Source organism: Chelmon rostratus, chromosome 4 (assembly GCF_017976325.1).
Source record: "Chelmon rostratus isolate fCheRos1 chromosome 4, fCheRos1.pri, whole genome shotgun sequence".
NCBI classification, from domain to species: domain Eukaryota; kingdom Metazoa; phylum Chordata; class Actinopteri; order Chaetodontiformes; family Chaetodontidae; genus Chelmon; species Chelmon rostratus.
This window is the reverse complement of record NC_055661.1, coordinates 18,238,750-18,259,016: the sequence shown is the minus strand read 5'-3', so window position 1 is coordinate 18,259,016 and position 20,267 is coordinate 18,238,750. Positions and strand designations below refer to the sequence as shown.

Below are 20,267 nucleotides of genomic sequence, written 5' to 3'. Positions count from 1 at the left end.
CAACAAATTAAGCATAAATCATGTTTGATCTTTATTTACTGGTTGCTCGGCAGTTGGTAGAGGTCAAGAGAGATTACTGGTCGCTCTAATAGCTCGCAAACAACCCAAACATTCCTGTATTCCTCCCATGGACACACACACAACCTCCCGCTCTCTCCGTTTCATGTGACAGAGCCTTTGGGAAAAAGGACAGACGCATAAAGTCGCCCATCAAATTTGAGCTTTTTCTAACATAACAAAAGCGCTACTGTCCTTTCCTTTCTTCCTCAGTTTCTTCCCTTGTTGACTTACGCTCAAGAAAAAAAACAAACAAAAGAAAAGGACGTTCGAGCAGGTTCTAATGAGAGGCATATCGCTCTGTAAGCTTTGCATAGTGAGATAATTTGGCATTGCGACAGAGTGGTATGATTTAGCTGACTATATTTTTCTCTCAGCCACCTCTTTGCCACCTCATAAATCTGCTCCCAGTTACTCTGCTGCAGAGGTCCAGTGTCTCTAATATTCAGTCATCTCCACGGCCGACTGCCTCTGACACCTGAGAGACAGGCAGGTGAACAGGTCCTGATGGCCTGAATGCTCCCTCTGAAACATTATTTTAGGTTTTAATTCCTTTGTGTGCACAAATTTGCTCACAAAGGCACATTTTTAATAGCAGAATAAGATATTAAACAATTGAAATACACCTTAAATTTCTAGATTACCATCCTCTCTGCATTTGCTGCATTGCGAAGGATTCAGGACAAAAGGAGCAATACTGGATTATTTCCCTCAGTGTGTGTTGATTAAGGTTCTCAAAATTACAGGTTAATTAATTGTCAAAAAAAAAAAAAAGCGCTCTATGATGTCACTTGACCCCATATTCTGTGCAGTTTCTACAGTAAGGATTTTTCATACCATTGAAGTACTTCACGCTTGAAATATCACCGGAATGCAAAGCGCTTAGCAGTAAGCTCGCAGGTCAGACCTCACACAGCCCCTGATGCTACTGTGAGCAACCGGTCTCCCCAAGCCACACTCAAACAGGCGTTCATACGCAGACTGAGTAAGTCTACCTGTGACAGATCTCCTTTAAAGTTTATAATGTCTACCCACTGATTCACTCACAAACCAAAATTCATTTCAATTGAAATATTCTCAAGACAAATACTGATATATGCAATACATTTAGGTCAATTCATCACAAAGCATGTGATTAATTAGACACGTTATTGCTTAATCGCTTGACAGTCCTGGTTTTGATACGAATAGTGGTAAAATCAGACAAAAGTGGGAGGAAAATAAATTAAAAGTCCTCTCAAGTTCGGCCATCTATTATCACTGGCTGGCCAAAGATTTATGTTTCCTTCTCTGACGGCTGAAAAATCTTGGCACATGAAGATATCAGTTTATATTTTCATAATAGATACATGACTGTAAATATGATACAGAAGGATGAAAGGCTCTATCTATACATCAATCCTCCTCTGCTGTCATTATCTTGATATGGCTCTAAATCATTAGCGAAGTGTTTCATAGTTATCCCACTGTTAAGTCCTTTATGAACCATTCCCCACAAATCCACCCTCTCTGCCTGCAAGCATTCAAAACAAAAAGGGGCCACACATGACCACAAAAGAGAAAGTCATTTGTGAAATGTCCTGATTATGTGGGTTGTGCAACGTAAAACAATTTGCCTGATTACTTCCAATTGATTCAGCCTTACAGTTAAAGCCTCAGTGTGCAGCCCGGTGGACTGCGCCGTGTCGTGCCGCCGGGCAGGGGAGAGGAGTAATTTCTCCGATGTGCAGCTGAGCCAGCTTACCGCCAAAGCCTCCTGGATGCTGCTAAACCTCGGGGAGGCTAAACACTAGGCTAGCTACCAGCTAACTGTATCTGCCAAAGCTCTGGGGGATTTGTCTGTGGCACAAAGTGAATTAAAGGTGACCTTCTGGGAGGGATGGAGAGAGAAAAGACAATGGGGTTGCTGGAGGTACTACTTGCCTTGGGTTTGCATGTATCCTGACTTCTAAAACAAAATGCAGCCACTGGACTTGTGTCCTGGCGAAGGAAAATGTTTGAATGCATCTTTGTGAACTTCAAAGGATCAAACAAACAAATTAAAGTTCTCCAGTGGATCGAACTCAAAAGCATTTATATTGAATTAATAAGTGTTATTGATAAAAAACTGCACTGCATGAATGTTCATGTTCTTCCACCACATATAAAAAAAACCTGCCCATGACTCCAGCTCTCAAGTTTAGTCATTTATGTGATTATAGAGGTGGAATCTAATAAAGTAATAGAGATCTGAAGTCACGCTCCAGTTGTGGGCAATTCACTGTTGCGTGATGTGTTTTCCCATAGAGGCTTTCTTTCATTGATCTTTCTGAGAAGCTGAAACATAATATTGGTGTTTTCAGTGCATATAACATGAGTCAAAAACTAATGGGACTGCGGGAGATGAATGCCTACAAAACAAATGTTGTATCTTTGCTAAAAATGAGAGAAATGGACAAGTAAAACAGAAACTACAGTATAAAACAGCCGGAGGTTGGGCTGTGTCTTTAGTTCTCTAACGTCAAGTGAGAGTCATCACACAGTTTGAGACAAGGGGGGCTCATTTGGCTTCTGCTCATTAATCTACCTATGGATTATCACACCAATCACCAACTGACATCCTTTTCAGTTTTAGGCACAACCTGAACGCACGATCTGGCTTCCAAATCCAGATTTTCACCAGCGATCGCCGGATTCTAAAAAAATCTGCCTCAGATAGAAAATCGTGTCTTGGAAAGAGGGACAGAGAGAGAGAGGAAAACGCCGCTCACCTGACCGTTGATGTCCGCTTTGTGCTGCAGTAATACAGACACCAGCTCCTTGTGTCCTCTGTCGCAGGCCCAGTGCAGGAGAGCCCGGCCCTGCCGACACAAACACACCGGACGATTAAACTCAAGTTTATCTCACAGCACTGATATGTTTAAATTAGCTGAACTGCACCAAAAACACACAACTTGTCCTCCTCTTCCTCCTCTACCTCATGCTCCTCAAAGTTAAGTTGTGCTTCAATCTACTTGTTAGCTTTCAGACAAAATAAATTATGCACAACCAGAACTCAGAGCCTGACCTGCGGACAGAGTGACGAGATATGTAGACTGCTGTGTGTCTGTGTGTGTGTGTGTGTGTGTGTGTGTGTGGGTGGGTGCATGTGCATGCAATGAAGAGCAGTAAGGTGGTTCAAGCACAGACCAAGTGCTTGTGCACAAATTACAATAACCTGCAACAGTCTGCAATGCCTGATTGATGGGACACTGTGCACAAAACAAGAGCAGCCCCCCTACTCTATTTAACACACACACACACACACACACACACACACACACACACACACACACACACACACACACACACACACACACACACACACACACACACACACAAAATCCTCTCCTTAGGTCCAAGATCCTTGTTCTAATAAAAACCACGCAAGCTCATTTTTCAGTGAGGCCAATTAGGTAAAGCAAACTCTCCAAGCCCAATTCTGTTGCTTAAATCATATTGATCACCATGGCTGCATGTTTAAAATGGATTCTTACGTATGAGCCAGGCCAGAATACCAATAAGTTGGTTTCTCTCTCTCTCTCTCTCTCTCTCTCTCTCTTTCCTGCCCTGTTCCAGGTGTGCTGCTGCTGACTGCTGAACACTCAGAGCTTACTGCTTCCAACAGGATGCTGCACACACAAGTATTAAATGGGATTTTGGGGGAGTTGCAGTGATTAATAAAACAGTGAATTTGTCAAATAGAATAAGTGCAGCATTCAGCGTTGAGACCATTTAAAGAAACATTCAGGGTTTGGGCCAGCCTTGATATTTAGACGAGAGGGCGTTAAGATGAAGAGTCTCTTCTGATCAGGGCGGAAACATCCAGGGAGCTAAACCACAGGTAATAAATGTTAAAACTCTCTGCTAAAGTGGGTCGATGACTAAAAGCCTAAATTCTAAGCCTAAATGGACACAGTATGCACACCTGGTCTGTGTACATGCATGCAAAATATATGTAAACAAAGATTTGCAAGTATATTCAAATCTTAAATACCAAACTAGGCTAGAGAGGCAAGATTAACAAGGATCTTGAGCAGTTTCTGTTCGGGTGTTGTCCGTTGGATATTTATCAAAGACTGACCACAATCCTAAACAATAAGAAACACACGGTTGCCTCTCTAGACTTCTTTCTCTTAACCGACACATGATGCAAACTTCTCCTGGTGCTTCTCTGTGGGAGTATTCAGAGTGTCCAACTCAGGATCTTCTCTGAACGCCTGTGTTCTCTCTTTTGAGAAGCAATAAACATTCAGACTATTTCATTCATATCCAAACTATGCACAATGTTTGATTATGGCTTCACTTAGTTACTTGAATATAGTTGTGATTATTATTATTATTATATTCTGTTTTTTAAAAAAAGCTTCCAAAAGAAACCAATAGCCGTGTGGAATTTATGGCTGCAACTACTATTTTTATTATCAATTAATCTGTCAATCACATTCTCGATTAAACAATTAGTAGTTTGGTTGATACAACATTTAGTTTTGTCCACAACCCAAAGATATTCAGTTTACTGTCAGAGAGGACTAAAGACCAGAAAATATTCCATTTGAAAAGCTGAAATCAAAGAATTTGGTCATTTTATTTCTGGAATAAATGACTCAAAATGATTAATCGATTATAAAAATAATTGGCGATTAATCAAATAGTTGACAACTAATCGATTTTTCAACTAACTGTTGCAGCTCTAGTGGTATTTGTATGATTGACTCGTTCATGTGTTCTCTAAATCCTCCACACACTTGCAGTCCAAGCTGATGTTTGGCTTCGTTGGCAACTACTATAAATGCGTAACACAGGTGGATGTTTGGTCACAGACCAAAGAGTGAAAACTCTCTGTCTCTCTCTCTCTGTCTCTCTCTCTCTGTCTCTCTCTCTCTCTCTCTCTGATCAGACTTCTTGCTGATGTGGAACTTCACCACTGCCCTCTGCTGTTGAGCAAGCTGCACTGCAGGTGAGCAAACGACAACAATGGCAGGGGACAGACAAAGCTTTCTCTGCCGAGGTCCCTCAACCATCTGGCCTTTGGCCGGGAACCTGCCACCCGACTGCCTGCTTATCTGAAGAACGGCTGTGATGAAAGAGTGACGGGGAGCGAGCCATTTGGCCAGGCCGATAATGAATCGAGGGCAGATGAATGGATTTCGAGGTCAGTCCGGAAAACACCCTGCGATGGTAACAGCCGTTCACACAATTTACGCATCTCGGCCTCAGGAGCGGTTCCCATGTGTTTGTGGCCTCAGATCACTGAAACCATTATGTAACGACGGCCTGCCCTCCTGCACATGACAAAAACCCTGCGGCAGGCACAGACTCAGTGCCTTGCTAAAGGACACTTCAGCAAGATGAATCCCTTCTGACATCCTGACATATTTATCCTCTAGATTAATAAACTGTTGTTTTTCCTTTGCCCTTTGTTGCCACTTGCTAACATTATGTATAAACATTACAGTGATGCCATGGTAATAATATTACATTATTACAACTCCGCATGCCGTCAGTACACTCTAACTAGACATATTTCTAGGCGCTTTGTTTCGTGGTTACCTCTTCGTCTTTAGTATTGACATCCACATTCTGGGAGCTGATGGCCTTGCTGATGTGGTCGATGTTATTTTCTCTGCAGTAGTCAAAGATGTTCTTATCCTCTTCCCTGAGAGTGATAGACACAGAGTCAGAGAGAGAAAGAGAGAAGGAGAGAGGAAGGAGAGGAGTCAGTCAACTTTAGACCATTATTTGTGCTTAAAGAATCAGACGACTTTGCTTTCTTTGCATTTACTTGCCCAGATTTTGATGATATCTATCTGTTTTGGACATTTCAGGAGCCTCTGCACTAACACAATGCAAGCGAACTGATTCCTTTATTCAAAAGGCAACATCTCTTCACACATTCAGTGTCCTGGTTGCTCTGAATAATCCACAGAGCCCACAGTTTCCATTGGCACTACTTTCTACTGAAGAATGAGTCACAAAGACAAATGATGACAGGATGTTTACCCCGTGATCCAGAGTAACAGGGATGCTATGTTTGGAACGAGATGTTGCTGTTTTAAACATGAATTTTCAGACCACCCCAAACAAAATTACAATCATCCCTGTTGTACTGGTTTGCGACAGAAATCTCAAAACATTGGCAAATAAAACCAAAACAGCTATCTGCACGGCTAGATGCCACCGGAGATAAGTGAGAAAAAATGTTTTTCTCTAATTTGGGCAAACCGACCCTTTAACTACCCTGCATGTCCATTCAAGCGTGCGCTCACCCAGGAGAGCGAGCGCTACATCGCTGGAGCATTTAGTCATCAGACGCACGGACACAACAGATAACACAAACACATAACTGCTCCGTCTGTCTGATACTCGGGCAGCAGCCACACGTGCTGCATCCCTCGGGAACAACGGCACGCGACATACACACACAGCGGCACCATCCCACCTCTGATTATATCTGTGTGTCTCTAATCACCTCCTGGCACTGGGGACAGGAGTGAGTGCTGGGGGGAGGCAGGGTGCAGTGCTGGTGCCGGTGAAGGAGGGCTGCTGGGTGAAGGGGAGAGAAGGGGCGAAATCTCATTTAGAGCTTTACGCCTTCCCCTCCCTCTTACCCATGCCGGCCATTCAGATTAATTGAATTTAGTGCTCTATTGTGTGACAGAAACCCCGCATGCCCGCCGCTTTACCACTCCCACACAGTAAGTCAGTCATCCCCAAGGCCAAATCCCCCACTTCCTGTCTCTGACGCCTGCCCGCTCTGCCGCACTGGGCTTCCACGGCGCACACCTGGCTCCAGTCACACAGGAGACGCCGTGGCCTGTCGCCCTCATTAACACCGACGAGGATGTTTAGCTTTGTGCAGTTTTGAGAATGAGGCCTTCATGCTGTCGTAGCACTGGGGTTCAATCACCTTACACTGCCAGTGTGGTCATGAAAAGTCAAGCACAAAAGTCATAACTTCAGGGATTTTTAAGGATGTTTTGCCTTAAACAAAGACCACCTCCCCTCACTAACATCAGAAAGTATAATACACTTTTATGAAATAATAAAATCAACCTTCAGGGAAAAAGAACAGTGGGGCTACATCACACCACAAATGGCATCTATTTAATACTGAAGCTAATGTTTAGGTGGTCACGTAACTAAATTAAGAAAACACTTTGTATCAAAGGTACACAGATTCACCATTAGCACTTATTAATGCCTTAATCTGGGGTTAGGGTTATTCAGGGTTAGGTTATTAAGATCATGATTAATGGACATCACTTGTACTTACTATCAATTAGCACTAATTATGAGGTTATTCAAGGAAAAGTCTTAGTTAACTTAATATTCATAGAATAAGTTCATGCAGAATAAGGCATTAATAATAATGACTAACAAAGAGCCTATATGCTACTAACACACATGCTGATAAGCAATGGTGAATATGTGTACCACAACATAAAGTGTCTAAATGAATGATGAGTCGAGATGTTTCAGGATCTTGGTTTAGAGTTGCAGTGATTAACAGGTTCCATTCCACCTCTGCTGAACAATTTCCTATAGGAGACCCTTATTTCCACCAACCCAAACACCCACCAGAGACACTGATGGACTATGATTGTTTTCAAACTCACAACCAATGAAATGGCTTTCTGAGGATTTCTAAAAGCCTTTTCATTCTGACTCCTTTGAGCTTGAGGAGAAGGACGCTGTGTGGAATAAAAGTCGTTATGCATCCATCCTACTCGCAGAAGTTAAAATAGCAACATAAATACGAACAGTTGGCAGCGTCACAAGGTGCCTATGATGTGTAAGTGCTGGACAGGCTGTGTGTGCCTGTTTAAACAAACTCAGATCACCTTTGATATAAAGAACAACTGAATTAGAGAAACCTCTCGGTCCCACAGTGACCCGCTGCCCACCAGCACCAACCCTCTCCCCACACACAGCTGCATCTTTACAGCTTACCAGCGGAGATAAACCAGTCTGACTCAGTCAGCACATTCTGTTGTTCGCTGTGAGGATACTTGTTCAAAATTGACACAAACAGCAGCCACAAACAAAGTTGTGTCTGCTGTTTGTGCTTTAATGAGCCTCTTTGCTCCCCTTTCTTCAGCTCTTCATCGACATGCTTCTCTCCCAAATCTCTCGTTCCTCCCCTCCCTCTCCCCTCTGCCACCTCCTCATCAGCCCGTGATGAATTATGAATAACTCATTACACTTTTATCACTGCTAGGTTATGTATGAGCACATTCATTTACATACTCCTGATTACCAGTGCTATGTTTATTCATGAGTCTCCTCGCTGGGCCACACCCACTTCCTTGTCTGATGGCCATGGTGACCCCAAGTGTCTCTGATGTGTGGCCGCCATCCGTCTCCCCCGGCAACTAATCAATAGGCCAGCTCATCAGTCTTTCGTCGATGTTCGGACAGGGCTGGCCTGACGGGCGTCACATATAAAGCATGAGCACACATCTAAGCATGTAGTGTAAGGTTATATAATGTTCACAATCTCTAAAATAAGCTCTCATATGAACGTACACACACGACCAACACCTGTGCATGGTTCATACAACAGAGAGAGTACACATGAATCCACACACACGCACACACACACCCACTATAAACAAACAAATGATTAATGTGAGTCCTATAAACGACGTGACATCAACAGCAGCGCAATGCATGCTGGGAAGGTCACAGGCTACTCTGTCATCACAACAGCTGGGGTACCAAGGGTTGTGTGTGTGTGTGTGTGCGTTATGTGCTCATGTGTGTGTGTCCAGTTTGGTGTACTGGCAGATATGTCCTTCATCCATCAGGCTAAACTGGCGACAGTGGTGGAGAACACTCATCTACCTGGCCCGAGCTTCACACTGATCAGCAGTACAACCACACCATCCATCACACACACACACACACACACACACACACACACACACACACACACACACACACACACACACACACACACACACACACACACACACACACACACACCCAATAGGACCCTGGCCCACGCTCTCAACATGGCTGAGTTCCACGGGAGTACGAGAAAAAAGGAGAACTCCAATAACTCCGCGGCGGCTTCCAGCAAAGTGTCCAGACAACAAAGCCTCCAGTGTTTATCAGAATCCTTTTTCAAGGTGGGTGAGAGAATTACAAATGTAGCATTCAAAGCCTCTTCAATCACACACTGATCAGCTCAGTAGCCCAGGGATATTGCTAATCAATCCCGCTTTGTCGATCCACACACACAGATAGAGATGAGCAGTGAGCAATGCAATTAACTCTCTGTCTGGTTAACAGGTGCTTAGCTGTTTAATGTGGAGACGGTCTGTGTGTGTGTGTGTGTGTGTGTGTGCGTGTGTGTGTGTGCGAGTGAGAGAGAGAGAGAGAGAAAGAGAAAATTGAAATGCAGCAGAGCAGTGACTGTGACAGTTCCGGCAGGTTATGCATGGATTCGGGTGCAATCGCGTCGACGTATAGCAGCAAGTGTATGTTTATGTGTGCACGCATGTGCATAAGTGTGTGCACGTGCCACGTTAATGACTTCCTCCTTGTCAGTTTCCCTCGGGGCAGCGTTGCTACTGGATATTACCAAAGGGGAGCATCGTTCTGGGAAACCTGATGTACCTGCCTCTCTCCGCTGTTCCCGCCGTGTCTTCACCACCCTCCCCCCCTGCCAAAGTACCCCCTGAATCGTAACGTAATTAAAAAGGGGAGACTCTGGCCGCCTCTTCCCAAGGCCGTGCATACCAATCACATCCAGCCATTTAGGAGGAAAACCTGCAGGATTCACACATCTCATTTTCCTCTCCAAAAGAGCTCTTTTTTCATTGAAATGAAGATGAGCTTTTTAAGCTTGAGTGACTCTGCCAGGCAGAAGTAAATGGAGAATATATTTCATTAACATAAATCAGAACTGTATGACGTCTCTGGGCCCTAACTGCCGTTACGGTCTGTTGAATATAATCAAACACAGCATCAAGATCAGTGGTTAACAATGCCAGACTTGGATCGAGTTGACCTCAGCGTTGAGCAAGTGGTGATTCACAGCTGGAGGAAAGAAGCTGAGTGTGTTCCAGCATCCCAAAGAACTGGGAAACGCATTTAGACGCTTTGTCCTCTGAAAACACAACCAAAGAACACAGGTTCAGGTGGCTTTATTTGTACCCGTAGGTAGATTTGGTTTGCGGTCGTAAGGGCATCTGTCTCTACACACGCTTTTCTAACAATACAGACATAGATAAACATGATAAAAGTGCTCAATGCTCCAATCATCAAGGATTGAAAGAGGAAAAGCAACAATAAAAAAAACACTCAAATAACCACTAGAATAGATGTGGTAAAATGCTGGTAAATAAAAATCGCTTCTATAGCATCTGTGCAATGTTGCTCCAACTTGTTCATCTGAGCGATGGCCGCTTCAGCAAACTCTATTTCTATCCCACTTTATTCTGTGCCTGGAGAGTAGAAACCTCCGTCCAGAAGGACAAGGCTGAAATTCACTGTGCAAAGGTGGGAGCTGTCATTTAAAATTCAGCTTGTTATCCACTGTAACTGTCTGTGCAGAGAGTTTCTGTTTTTTCAAAGCTAGGTTTTTAAACCGTGGCAACAAAAAAAAAGAAAAAATTGGTTCAATGAAAACAGAATATAATAAAGTCATCGCGGTTCTGTTGATGTGGAAATGGAACGGTTTCCTCAAACAAAACAAACGCTGGTGCCTCCTTTTTTCACACGGTGTCACAATTTCCTACACAGTCAGTGCCGTCTGTGACACTCTAGAAGTCCTTCCCTGTATAATCAATGCAAAGGGCAGTTTCTGATGTATGGTCGTCAGGATCTGCGTGTGTGTGTATGCGTGTTTGTGTTACTACTGACATAAATACCTAATCGTCTCCTCCTGGTACAGAGAGCTGACTGCTGCTCCTCCAAAGCCTGTTCTTCTTTCTGCTCCTCGTCTCTCCTGTCAAATAAAAGACAGTCCCACATTAAAGAACAATATCCACGGTTACAACTCAAAAATGACGCAATGCAGATGTTGGTCAGTGTCAACAAACGTACTTCTTGTTCACCGATAGCTAGTGTCAAACACAAACCTAGTCCAGTTCAGCTTACTTCTGCAGCCTGTGTTGCAGGCTCTTATTGTTTTGTGTGCTCAATACAATACAAAAGGGTGGGGCTCACCTACTCACCATGAATGCCGGTACCTATAGCTTTTCATCTATTGCCTCTGCAAAGCTAACGCATGACATAGATGTTCTCTGGGGCCTTCAGACAATGACCTCATAGGTAATAAATGTCCAACAATATGCACAAAACCAATATAAAATATACAGCGCCTTAATTTGTGACCCTTGTTAATCTTCCGTGTTTTTCATGGAATTCCATATTACATTCAGTTCAGCGGAGACTTTATTACCCAGCCCATTCTTCGCTGACCAACCTCGACTCACAAAAGAACCCGCACAAATCTGATTTCAGAAAATAGCGAGAGTGGGAGAGAACATGACAAGCGAAGCAAAACAACTGTGCGTGCACTTTTGGGGAGAACCTAATTTACTTCAGAAACTCAGAATATTCGCTGATGCACTGGCCCTGCTCCTCTGCGATATAATGTAATATAAGGCCTGCGTCTGCTCAACAATTGAGGCGGGCACTGAGGTCAAATTCTGGCTATTATTCTCTCCCCTGCTTCTCTGTCTATGCACTTCTACTTACACTATTTTGACTGTGCTTCCAAAGGAATAGCCAATGCCATGCAATGGTGCTTTGTTAACGCTAATACAATCATCTTCTTTTCAGGGGGGGCATTTGTGCATTTGCTGGCCTGTCTGCCGAGCTCTCTCCTGGCATTGTGCAGCTGTGGGGCAGAGTCAGCGAGTATTGCCCCGCAGCATGCAAGAGGAGAAAGGAAGGTGTCGAGATTGGACATGTGGATGACAGTGACGCTATTAAAGAGAGATGAATATGAAAGGAGGGTAAAGAAAGGGGTTAAAGAAGAAAAGAGGGTCAGGGTAAGATTTAATAGAGGAAAAGCAAGGAGCATAGAGGAAAGAGGAAAGAGTGCAGTAATGAAGAGATGAGGGAAAGCAGAGGAAGAGCAGAAAATGGAAAGAAGAAAATGTGAGATCCTACATTAGGTCACAGAGGACATGCGACAGGCCTTTAAGACACTCTTAAATGTATTCTTTGGCTTTTCAATTGTAGAGAAATCAACCTAATTCCACCTATCTGGAGCTGTGCTTGTACAGCATGATGTGACTGTCAATCCATGCCGGTACTTTAAATATCAAAATCTCATTACTCTGTGGAAAGCAACATGCTTTGGTGGTTACTACCATTACTAGTAGGTACATAAAAATAGACATAAATAAAACAATCATATCACAGACTTTTAAATCAACCCCTCAACTTACAGTACATACAAGCTGCAACTTGTGGAATGTTCCAAACAGGTGTTTTTTGAGTGCTGAAGTAATCATTTTATCTCAAATATGAAATTAATATGAGGTTCAGGCCATCAAACTTTTTAGCTGATGAAAATTCACTAAAGTTAGAGGAAGAATGGCTCATTCTTTCCCAAACTAATGCACTAAATTTCTTTGTTGATAGCCTCAGTACGTATGAACAGTATTGCCTTGCACAGCACAATTACTTCAGTCTGCCCTGCCCAATATTTACCATGACAAGTTTGTTCTTAGAGTTCCAATAATAATACTTTTCCCAACTAAGCAGCCAGTACAAAGTTGTTGTTGTAACTGTATGCTTCTGCTGCTGCCCAAGAGGACAGCCTGCCCATGGCAACACAACTCTCCTGACACAGTTGAAGGAGGACATGACGCAGGAGGGCGCAGAGATGTAAACAGTCCCTCTTATGTCAGGCACATCTCAACAGCAATACTATGACAGTTTTTCTGCATAATTCATAACCCAAATGTCAGCTATTGAGGAAGACAACATAATCTTCTCATGTATTTTTCATGCTACATGTGCAGGATAAAGAGCCACTAAAAGGCCTGGGACAAAATAACACTGTGATGCTGACCTCTACTGGCAGAAAACTGTACTGCATCTTCGACGGGCAGCAATGACATTGAATGTTTCTATATTTGTCATTCTTTTCATCATGCTGTGAAGCAGAGCTGAGTCAAACACTTATGTTTATTTGACATTAGCCTTTATTAGCCTTTATCTCCAAAGGCTAGTTTTGGTAAATATCAATTGTAGGGTGTGTGATTTGTTTTTTTTTAAGATTTTTTAAATTTCCTTTATTGGGTAGCAGCAGCTGAAGAAAGACAGGAAAGAAGGTAGAGAGGGTGAGTGGCATTGAGCAAGGGGCCCGGGCTGGAAATGAACCCAGATCACTGTGGTAAGGAGGTACCTAATGAGGTAGCTATAATTTTGTTAAGGTATCATCTACAGAACAGTTGGAGCTTTCAGACAATATTGTCTGATTGGATGAATTAGACCTGTATATGTTTAGTGCTTTCAATGCTCATTTCAGAAAACACTATATTACAATTCAGAATGAGGCAAAGTTATACATTATAGTTCACTACGTACAGAAGTTTAAATCAAGATTAATGTAGGGAATCAGCTTTGACTTCTCACAAATGGATCTCATTACCTTTGTGCTGCCTTCAGGGTCTAGAACATTGACACATGAAATGTACTCCTGCATTGCCTGCTCCGCCTCCATGTCCCCAAGCTGCTTCCAGGCTTGCCTGTAATGATATCATAAATGTCACCACAATCACAACCTACAGTTCTAAACTGGAGGTGTGCATTTTCACCCGGATCATGAGTTGTCTTTTTTTTTTCATAAAAACTTTCAGAGTGGAAAAGAAAAACAATTTACCCTCCCATTTTTTCCCAGGATTCTCCTGTATTTTACCCATCTTTCCCGCTGCTCTCTTGTTTAAGTACTTCCTTGTAATCTCCCAAATTATTTACCTTTCTAAAAAAAATAACAGTTGACAGGAGGTATAAGTATAACAGCCTATTTGCCTATTTGATGTTTACAACATTCCCTCCCAGTACAGCAGGTGGCAGTATGTAGAACATTAGCTGTGACGTCTAATGATGAGGAGTCATTCACACAGCACCCACCAATAAAAAAAGTAGAGGAAAAAGCAGGATGAACATGAGAGGGATGGAGTACATCCCAAAAAGTCTACAAATTTGTGCAACTCTCTCACCAAATAGGAGGAGGCTTACCCGTAATTAATAAAGAGCAACGTCGGTCAAAGTCATGCTTTTGGTAAAATATGCCAGATGACTGGAGTGCAGAAACATGCTCCACTAATTATACTATCTCTCCCATCCACTCATATAATCACCCTCTCCCACCAATTGTCTCCCTTGCCAGTAGCCTCTCTCACAACTGAAAGAAAATGTGTCAGTGATGTGTACACATTGTCCAAGTAATACATAAATAAACTAGTTGCTGAATTTATATGCCTTTTTGTTTTAAATTTATACAATGGAGGGATTATCATAGAATTTCACTTTCAACCAGGTATCTGAATCTGACCACCTAATAGAGTCACTTACTTAATGTAGGAACTAGTTAACCCAATCCATGTTGCTCTGATACTTTAAAGCAAGTGGTTGTATAGTGGTGATTTCAACTGGCGTGCTATTGTAGGCTACATACCATTTTCTTTGTCCTTCAAAGTCAAAGAAGCCAGGCTTCGGTGTATTGCACTTTCCCACTTTAGCCTGAAAACAAAACAATTGAGATATTAATGTGCTCTAGTGTTATTCAGACCTAATTAAATTAATGACAACATTGAGGTCCTGGGCCTACCTCACCTGTCAAAAACCAGTGGTGGCAAAAGGATGTTGGGGATTAGTATGCTGTTCTTATCTAAAGCCCCATGGTGCTAGTTTTCGATGGGCTAATTTTGACTGACCCAACCACAGCGCCATTTAATCTGATACTCACCTGTTTATAGCGGGCATACAGGTACAACAGCTGATCCCTGGTGGCCGTCTGAACCAGATCTCGTACGCGGTCGGCTGCAGACTCAAACTCTCGCTCCAGCTCGTCTCCCTCCAGCCGATCCCCCATTTCCATGGCGCTGCAGTCAAATTTACCCAAACCTAGGTCCGAGTCAGAGTCTGAGCCTGCTCCACCGAGGGGCTCCCCTGTGTCAGGCCGAGCTGGGTCTGTACCTGAGCCCGTCGCAGTGTCCGGGGAGGACGACGGCGACCCAGAAGCCATTGTTATTATTGTTTATAACGTTAACGTACCGTCAGAGAGGACGTGCGCCGTAAATCCGTCTGAAAAAACGTTAAAGACGAACGCAGAGTAGCTACCTGATATTTAGTTTAGATAAGTGTTTCAGCGGGGATTTTGTTTTTAAAATCCGTTATCGTTAAGAATCCGTGACAGTCGGATTTGTTTCTACCGTTGGTCCGTCTCTCGTACGGTAACCTAAAAGCTCCGGCTACACATACTGCTAGGAAGAAAGGTTCCGGTTGCGTTGCTGAGATTGGCGGCGCTGCTTTGGTGAGAAAAAAACACGCTAGAAATAACAAAACAAAGGGGGGAAAAGTGAAATTGTCATCTTATTTCGATAGGACTATGTTTTTAAAGTAGATAACAAAGTCTGTGTGAAAAGAAAATCTGTGCGGCCTTTTTGTTGTGTGTGTTAGTATGTGTGTGGTAACCATTCGGCCAGTGAAAACAATTAACATTAAGGATGACACCGGTAAAGTTAGCCTAAATCTAATATTAGCGTCGATAGCTAACTAATGGCTTAACTAGCTTGCAGTTGGACAACTGATTCTTTGAACTGGTCGAACATTGGCTTATTAAAATATCTTCAAATATAAACGTTTCGCATTTTATGACATGCACCTGCCAACATTTACATTTTTTCATATGTTAAGTGCATGACCTGCGTTTTGCTTGTTGGCTCAACGATGCTTATGTTAGCTAACTACTTTCTGATGATAGCCTCTAGCCACAGCCCACTTACGCAGGTGAAATTAAGTTGGTAGTTCAGTTGCCGCGGTTTTACGGCCAACTTCTCAACTTTTCTGTGAATTTTTTCCAATGTCAGTTTAAACCTTCAGGTCGATTAAATATGTTTTACTTCAATTAGCTCGACATTAATAGCATGTGTGAAGGTGACTGTTGACGCCTGTCATAAGGCAACTGTAGGCGCATTGGCACAGTGTGTCCAGCAGATGTTGCTGTTGGCATGGTGATGAATTGTCACCTGTTCCGCAACAGACTGAGCGGCTGTCCTAGACTCTCTGGAGGTCAAAACTATATCATATATGTGTATTTTTCTTATACAAAACACACAGAATAGCCTATACAGCTTGCGGATGTCTGTAGTTTCACTCTCATTATCTTTATCTGCATTTGCCATAAATTTAGTGGACTTAGAGTATGGACTGCATAATGCGATCCTTTTGGCATATCATACGATTCATGGTAGCCTATTATCCTGATCTCTTAAAACTCTCTGCGTCTCCTGAGCACAAATTAAGGTTTCTGCATGAAACTAAGCATCCAAGTAGCCTATCTGTACTTCGCTGCCCCAATTTCTGAGGAAGACAGAAATGTAAAAACAAGCAGGAGGACTCTGCGATGAAGCCTATTTATCCATAACTCGAATAGGACTTAATCAGTGTTGCGGAGTTGATAGAGACAAAGAAATGAGGACAATCTGCCATGATTTTAAAAAGTACGTTTGCAATCATCATGTGATGTTTGAATGGACTTTGCACCGTTCGCTGGTTGGACAGCAAACGCGGAATGTAAACTTCAAATGAGATGATATATGTCTATTTTAAAGACTTTATCCCCTGTTTCATTGCAGACACGCGTTAATGGCACCAACAGACTTCTCGGACGGCGGCATGAGACAAAAAAGTCCTGAAACTGGAGTCTGTGGTCTGACTGATCTGTGTAGGAGGTGAGGGGTTCCCTGACCGCACCGCCGACTAGTTTTCACAGGAGGTCCCAACAACACCCGGTGCTCCTGCACGCTCTGCTGACGCAACCACGTCGCTGTGGCTCAATGCGATGGCGGACCGCAATGTCCCCAGACCTGCCCGGGGAGGGACGGAGCAAAGTCACTGAGCCACTCTCACCGGCTCCGTTACACTCGCGTGCGACCACCTGTTAAAGAGAGGCCGCTGCCATTGCCGTCCCTCTCCGTGAAATAGTATGTGGGACGGCATCTGCTCGGAGTGCACCGACCGGGACGAGCCAGAAGTGGAGTGAAAGGGAGCGGAGTGCGCCGGGCTGACGCACCGCATGTTGAGCCAGCAAGTTGAGTGAAATAACAAAAGTCGCGTCGACGGGCTAAGGGGACAGCCGCTCTCGGATTTAACGGAGGTCTGAGGGGACAGTTGTTCCGGCAAAATGAAATTCGCGGAGCATCTTTCGTCCCACATCACTCCAGAGTGGAGGAAACAATATCTTCAGTATGAGGTAAAGTGAAATTTATCTTGTATTTGAAATAAACGCGTTATTGATATGTTCATGGGCGAAACTCCTGCGAATACATCGCTTTTTAATATGGAAAGTGGGAGACAAGAGACATTATTAACTATGGCACATTTTTTAGGGAGCCTTTGTAATTTTTTCAGCCTTCTCCTGAGAGCAGTAAACGACGGGAAAGATAAGGGAAGTCCTTTTGTTTATGGAGAGGAAATTGACTGCGGGTGTTAAGAGCCATAGGGAGCATTCAGTGTTTATTATTGCTGAGTTTACAGCACCTAAAAATAAACAGAAAGAACAGCTTACTGAACAATTTAATGCCTTATATACTGGAGTAATTAACAAAATAATCATGTTGTTTATTTTAACAATGCTTAGTAGATATATTTCGGAGTGTTCTATAAATAATTAATTTCTTTACCTTCTTTGTGTGTTTATTTTTAGCCCCTTCTTTGCAAAAGAAATGTTGATACAGTTGATTTCAGTTACATTCTTTTTTGTTGCATTTTTTTTAGTTTGTTCATTTTTTCCCCCTTTTTTACACATGCCTCCTCAGTCATATGATTGTGTTTGTGGTCAATTGCTGTGATAATTCCATCAAATAAAATCATCTTCTTTGGATTATCCTTTTATTTTTTATTATTCGCAGCAATATAACTTAGCACAAGGGCAATCTCTCAGGCATCCATTATGCATTGTTGGAAAACAACAGCAAATATTCTACTGGGATTATTCCTTCCATTTCCTATTTTTGAGCAGAGTTTTGAAAAAAAAGATCTGTATTTGTAGTATTTCTAATAGTCCATGATGTAGTTGATATTATGCATAATTGAGTAAGAATGGTTGTCTCCTGGAATCAACCTGCAAGTGTTCATCCAGCACAATATTCTGTTTGGTTTCTGATGTCTGTGGATTTAAAGAGACCTTTGTGTGCACACATAGTCTTTGTTGGGTGGTGTACAGTACTTGAGGAGTATTTTATTTTCACACCCTGTTTCTTTGCTGTGCTGGCTCTGCATTAAGAGCTTTAGTGCAGACATGTAGTGACAGGGCAGGCTGCTCCATTCCATTTAGCTCTATGAATTATAGACAAAGACCCTGTTCTCTTCAACCTCAGCAGCTACATCCCAGACTCAACAGAAGCTCACCGCACTGGTTTTATTTTGGAAACACGACCTGAGTATTATTATTAAGTTGGATAAGTGCTATAGTGGACATTCGGCTCGGTCCAGCCTGCCATTGTGCAATGAAAACAGCATCTTCAGGTAGCATAATTAAACTGGGAAAAAATGTCAGATGTCAGTTATGTAGTGTACATACTGAAAAGAGGACAATTGTACTGTAAAATTGCATTTGAATTGATTATTAACAGACATTGGCAGCCTATGTGTGGTCTTTGTATGCACAGACTGACGCACAGTGAGCCCAGGGACAGATGCGTGGCCATACCAGCCATTTTACACCTCCAGTCTTCAGCTCGGCACTCACTGACCTGAGATGGATGATGATAGATTTTCTCTGTCATCTTTGTTTAGTGTTGTTCTTCACTTATATAATCCCGAAGTGACATTAAAGTTTTGATTCTTTAATATTTTGGCAATATATTTACACCTGTAACTATCGATAGAGGCATTTAGATGATAATAATAATCAAAAACTCTTGAGAAGAGATAATTGCATATTTTATATTGGAATCATGCATAATCTTTTTAGATATATCAATGGATACTTTATTACTGGAATAATTGATTTCTGTGAGCGTGAAAGATTGACGTCAGTCTATATTTAATGCTTCTTATTTCCATGAGACTTAAATTGAAAGCAAAACAATAGATGTGGTGTGAACTCAACTGTCATCAACCTTTGATACACAATTCATATGGAGCAGAGTCCTTATTTCCTCACCCTTTTTTAACATCCCAAAAATCCAGAATGTACAGACTTATTGTTGCCACATGTGTAGCTGTTGTTGAATTATGTAGAACAACAGGGCCTGTTCCCTAGCCATACTGTTTGTATTCTTCTTCAAATCTGAATAATATAAAGTGTTAGCAGCAAGGATGTATTTGTTTTATTGAGGCTGCCCTCCATCTTTGTGTGACCTCTGTAAGCACCATTACCTCCTGAGTGGGTGGGATAGGGAGAGATCAGGGAGAGAGCTGACACCTACAGATGATGGACATCTTATTCAAGGCTTTTATGCTGTCTGAAACAAGTCAAGGACAAAAATAAAGTTATGTGCAGTGAGTAAAGACTTTAGTGAAGTGGGTCACTTAGATGAAACAGAAATCAATTTTAATATCATTCTGAAAAATGCAAAGCCGTGATATGCTGCTGGGGTGTATGATATTAACAGATACCTTAAGAAATGCATAAAAACATTCAGTCATTACATGCAGTGGTCACCATCACAAACAGCCTCTTGTGTATTTCTTCTGCATTGTATGTTACAGTGGCCACAGTTGCTGTAGTGCAATGCAGTTGTCTGTCAACTAAATTGCATACTTGACACATCATTCCAGCAACACATCATTTTTACCCGTAGTCCATGCAGTAAAATATGGCACTGGCTGTATCTGTGGCGTATGCAATATTACTGCTGCCCACATCCAAATTGTCTGTGGTTTGAAGTGATATTTTTGTCTTTGTGTGCCAGTTGGATTAATTAACCTGCTGCCCAGTTTTCGCTCTCCTCCTTTTTTTAGAGCGCGCTATTGTGTGGAGAACCATGTGC

The 20,267-nt window shown here is 42.5% G+C and overlaps 2 protein-coding genes across 3 annotated transcripts in view; one reads left to right on the top strand and one right to left on the bottom strand.

Annotated features, from left to right (window-relative positions):
* The window catches only part of acbd6 (acyl-CoA binding domain containing 6), a 32,444-nt gene extending 16,959 nt beyond the window's left edge, over positions 1 to 15,485 (bottom strand). Inside the window, exons 1-6 of the mRNA XM_041935582.1 lie at positions 15,017 to 15,485; positions 14,726 to 14,790; positions 13,697 to 13,793; positions 10,956 to 11,032; positions 5,629 to 5,734; positions 2,808 to 2,897 (exon numbers count right to left, since the gene is read on the bottom strand). Of these exons, the coding sequence (XP_041791516.1) occupies positions 2,808 to 2,897; positions 5,629 to 5,734; positions 10,956 to 11,032; positions 13,697 to 13,793; positions 14,726 to 14,790; positions 15,017 to 15,295 (714 nt within the window). The 5' untranslated portion in view covers positions 15,296 to 15,485. The remainder of the gene's footprint in view (positions 1 to 2,807; positions 2,898 to 5,628; positions 5,735 to 10,955; positions 11,033 to 13,696; positions 13,794 to 14,725; positions 14,791 to 15,016) is intronic.
* A 1,941-nt stretch (positions 15,486 to 17,426) lies between these two features.
* xpr1a (xenotropic and polytropic retrovirus receptor 1a) overlaps positions 17,427 to 20,267 on the top strand; it is a 61,699-nt gene continuing 58,858 nt past the window's right edge. For both annotated transcript variants that reach the window (XM_041935963.1, XM_041935962.1), the window contains exon 1: positions 17,427 to 17,524. In XM_041935963.1, coding sequence (XP_041791897.1) covers positions 17,456 to 17,524 — 69 coding nt within the window. In that variant the 5' untranslated portion in view covers positions 17,427 to 17,455. The remainder of the gene's footprint in view (positions 17,525 to 20,267) is intronic.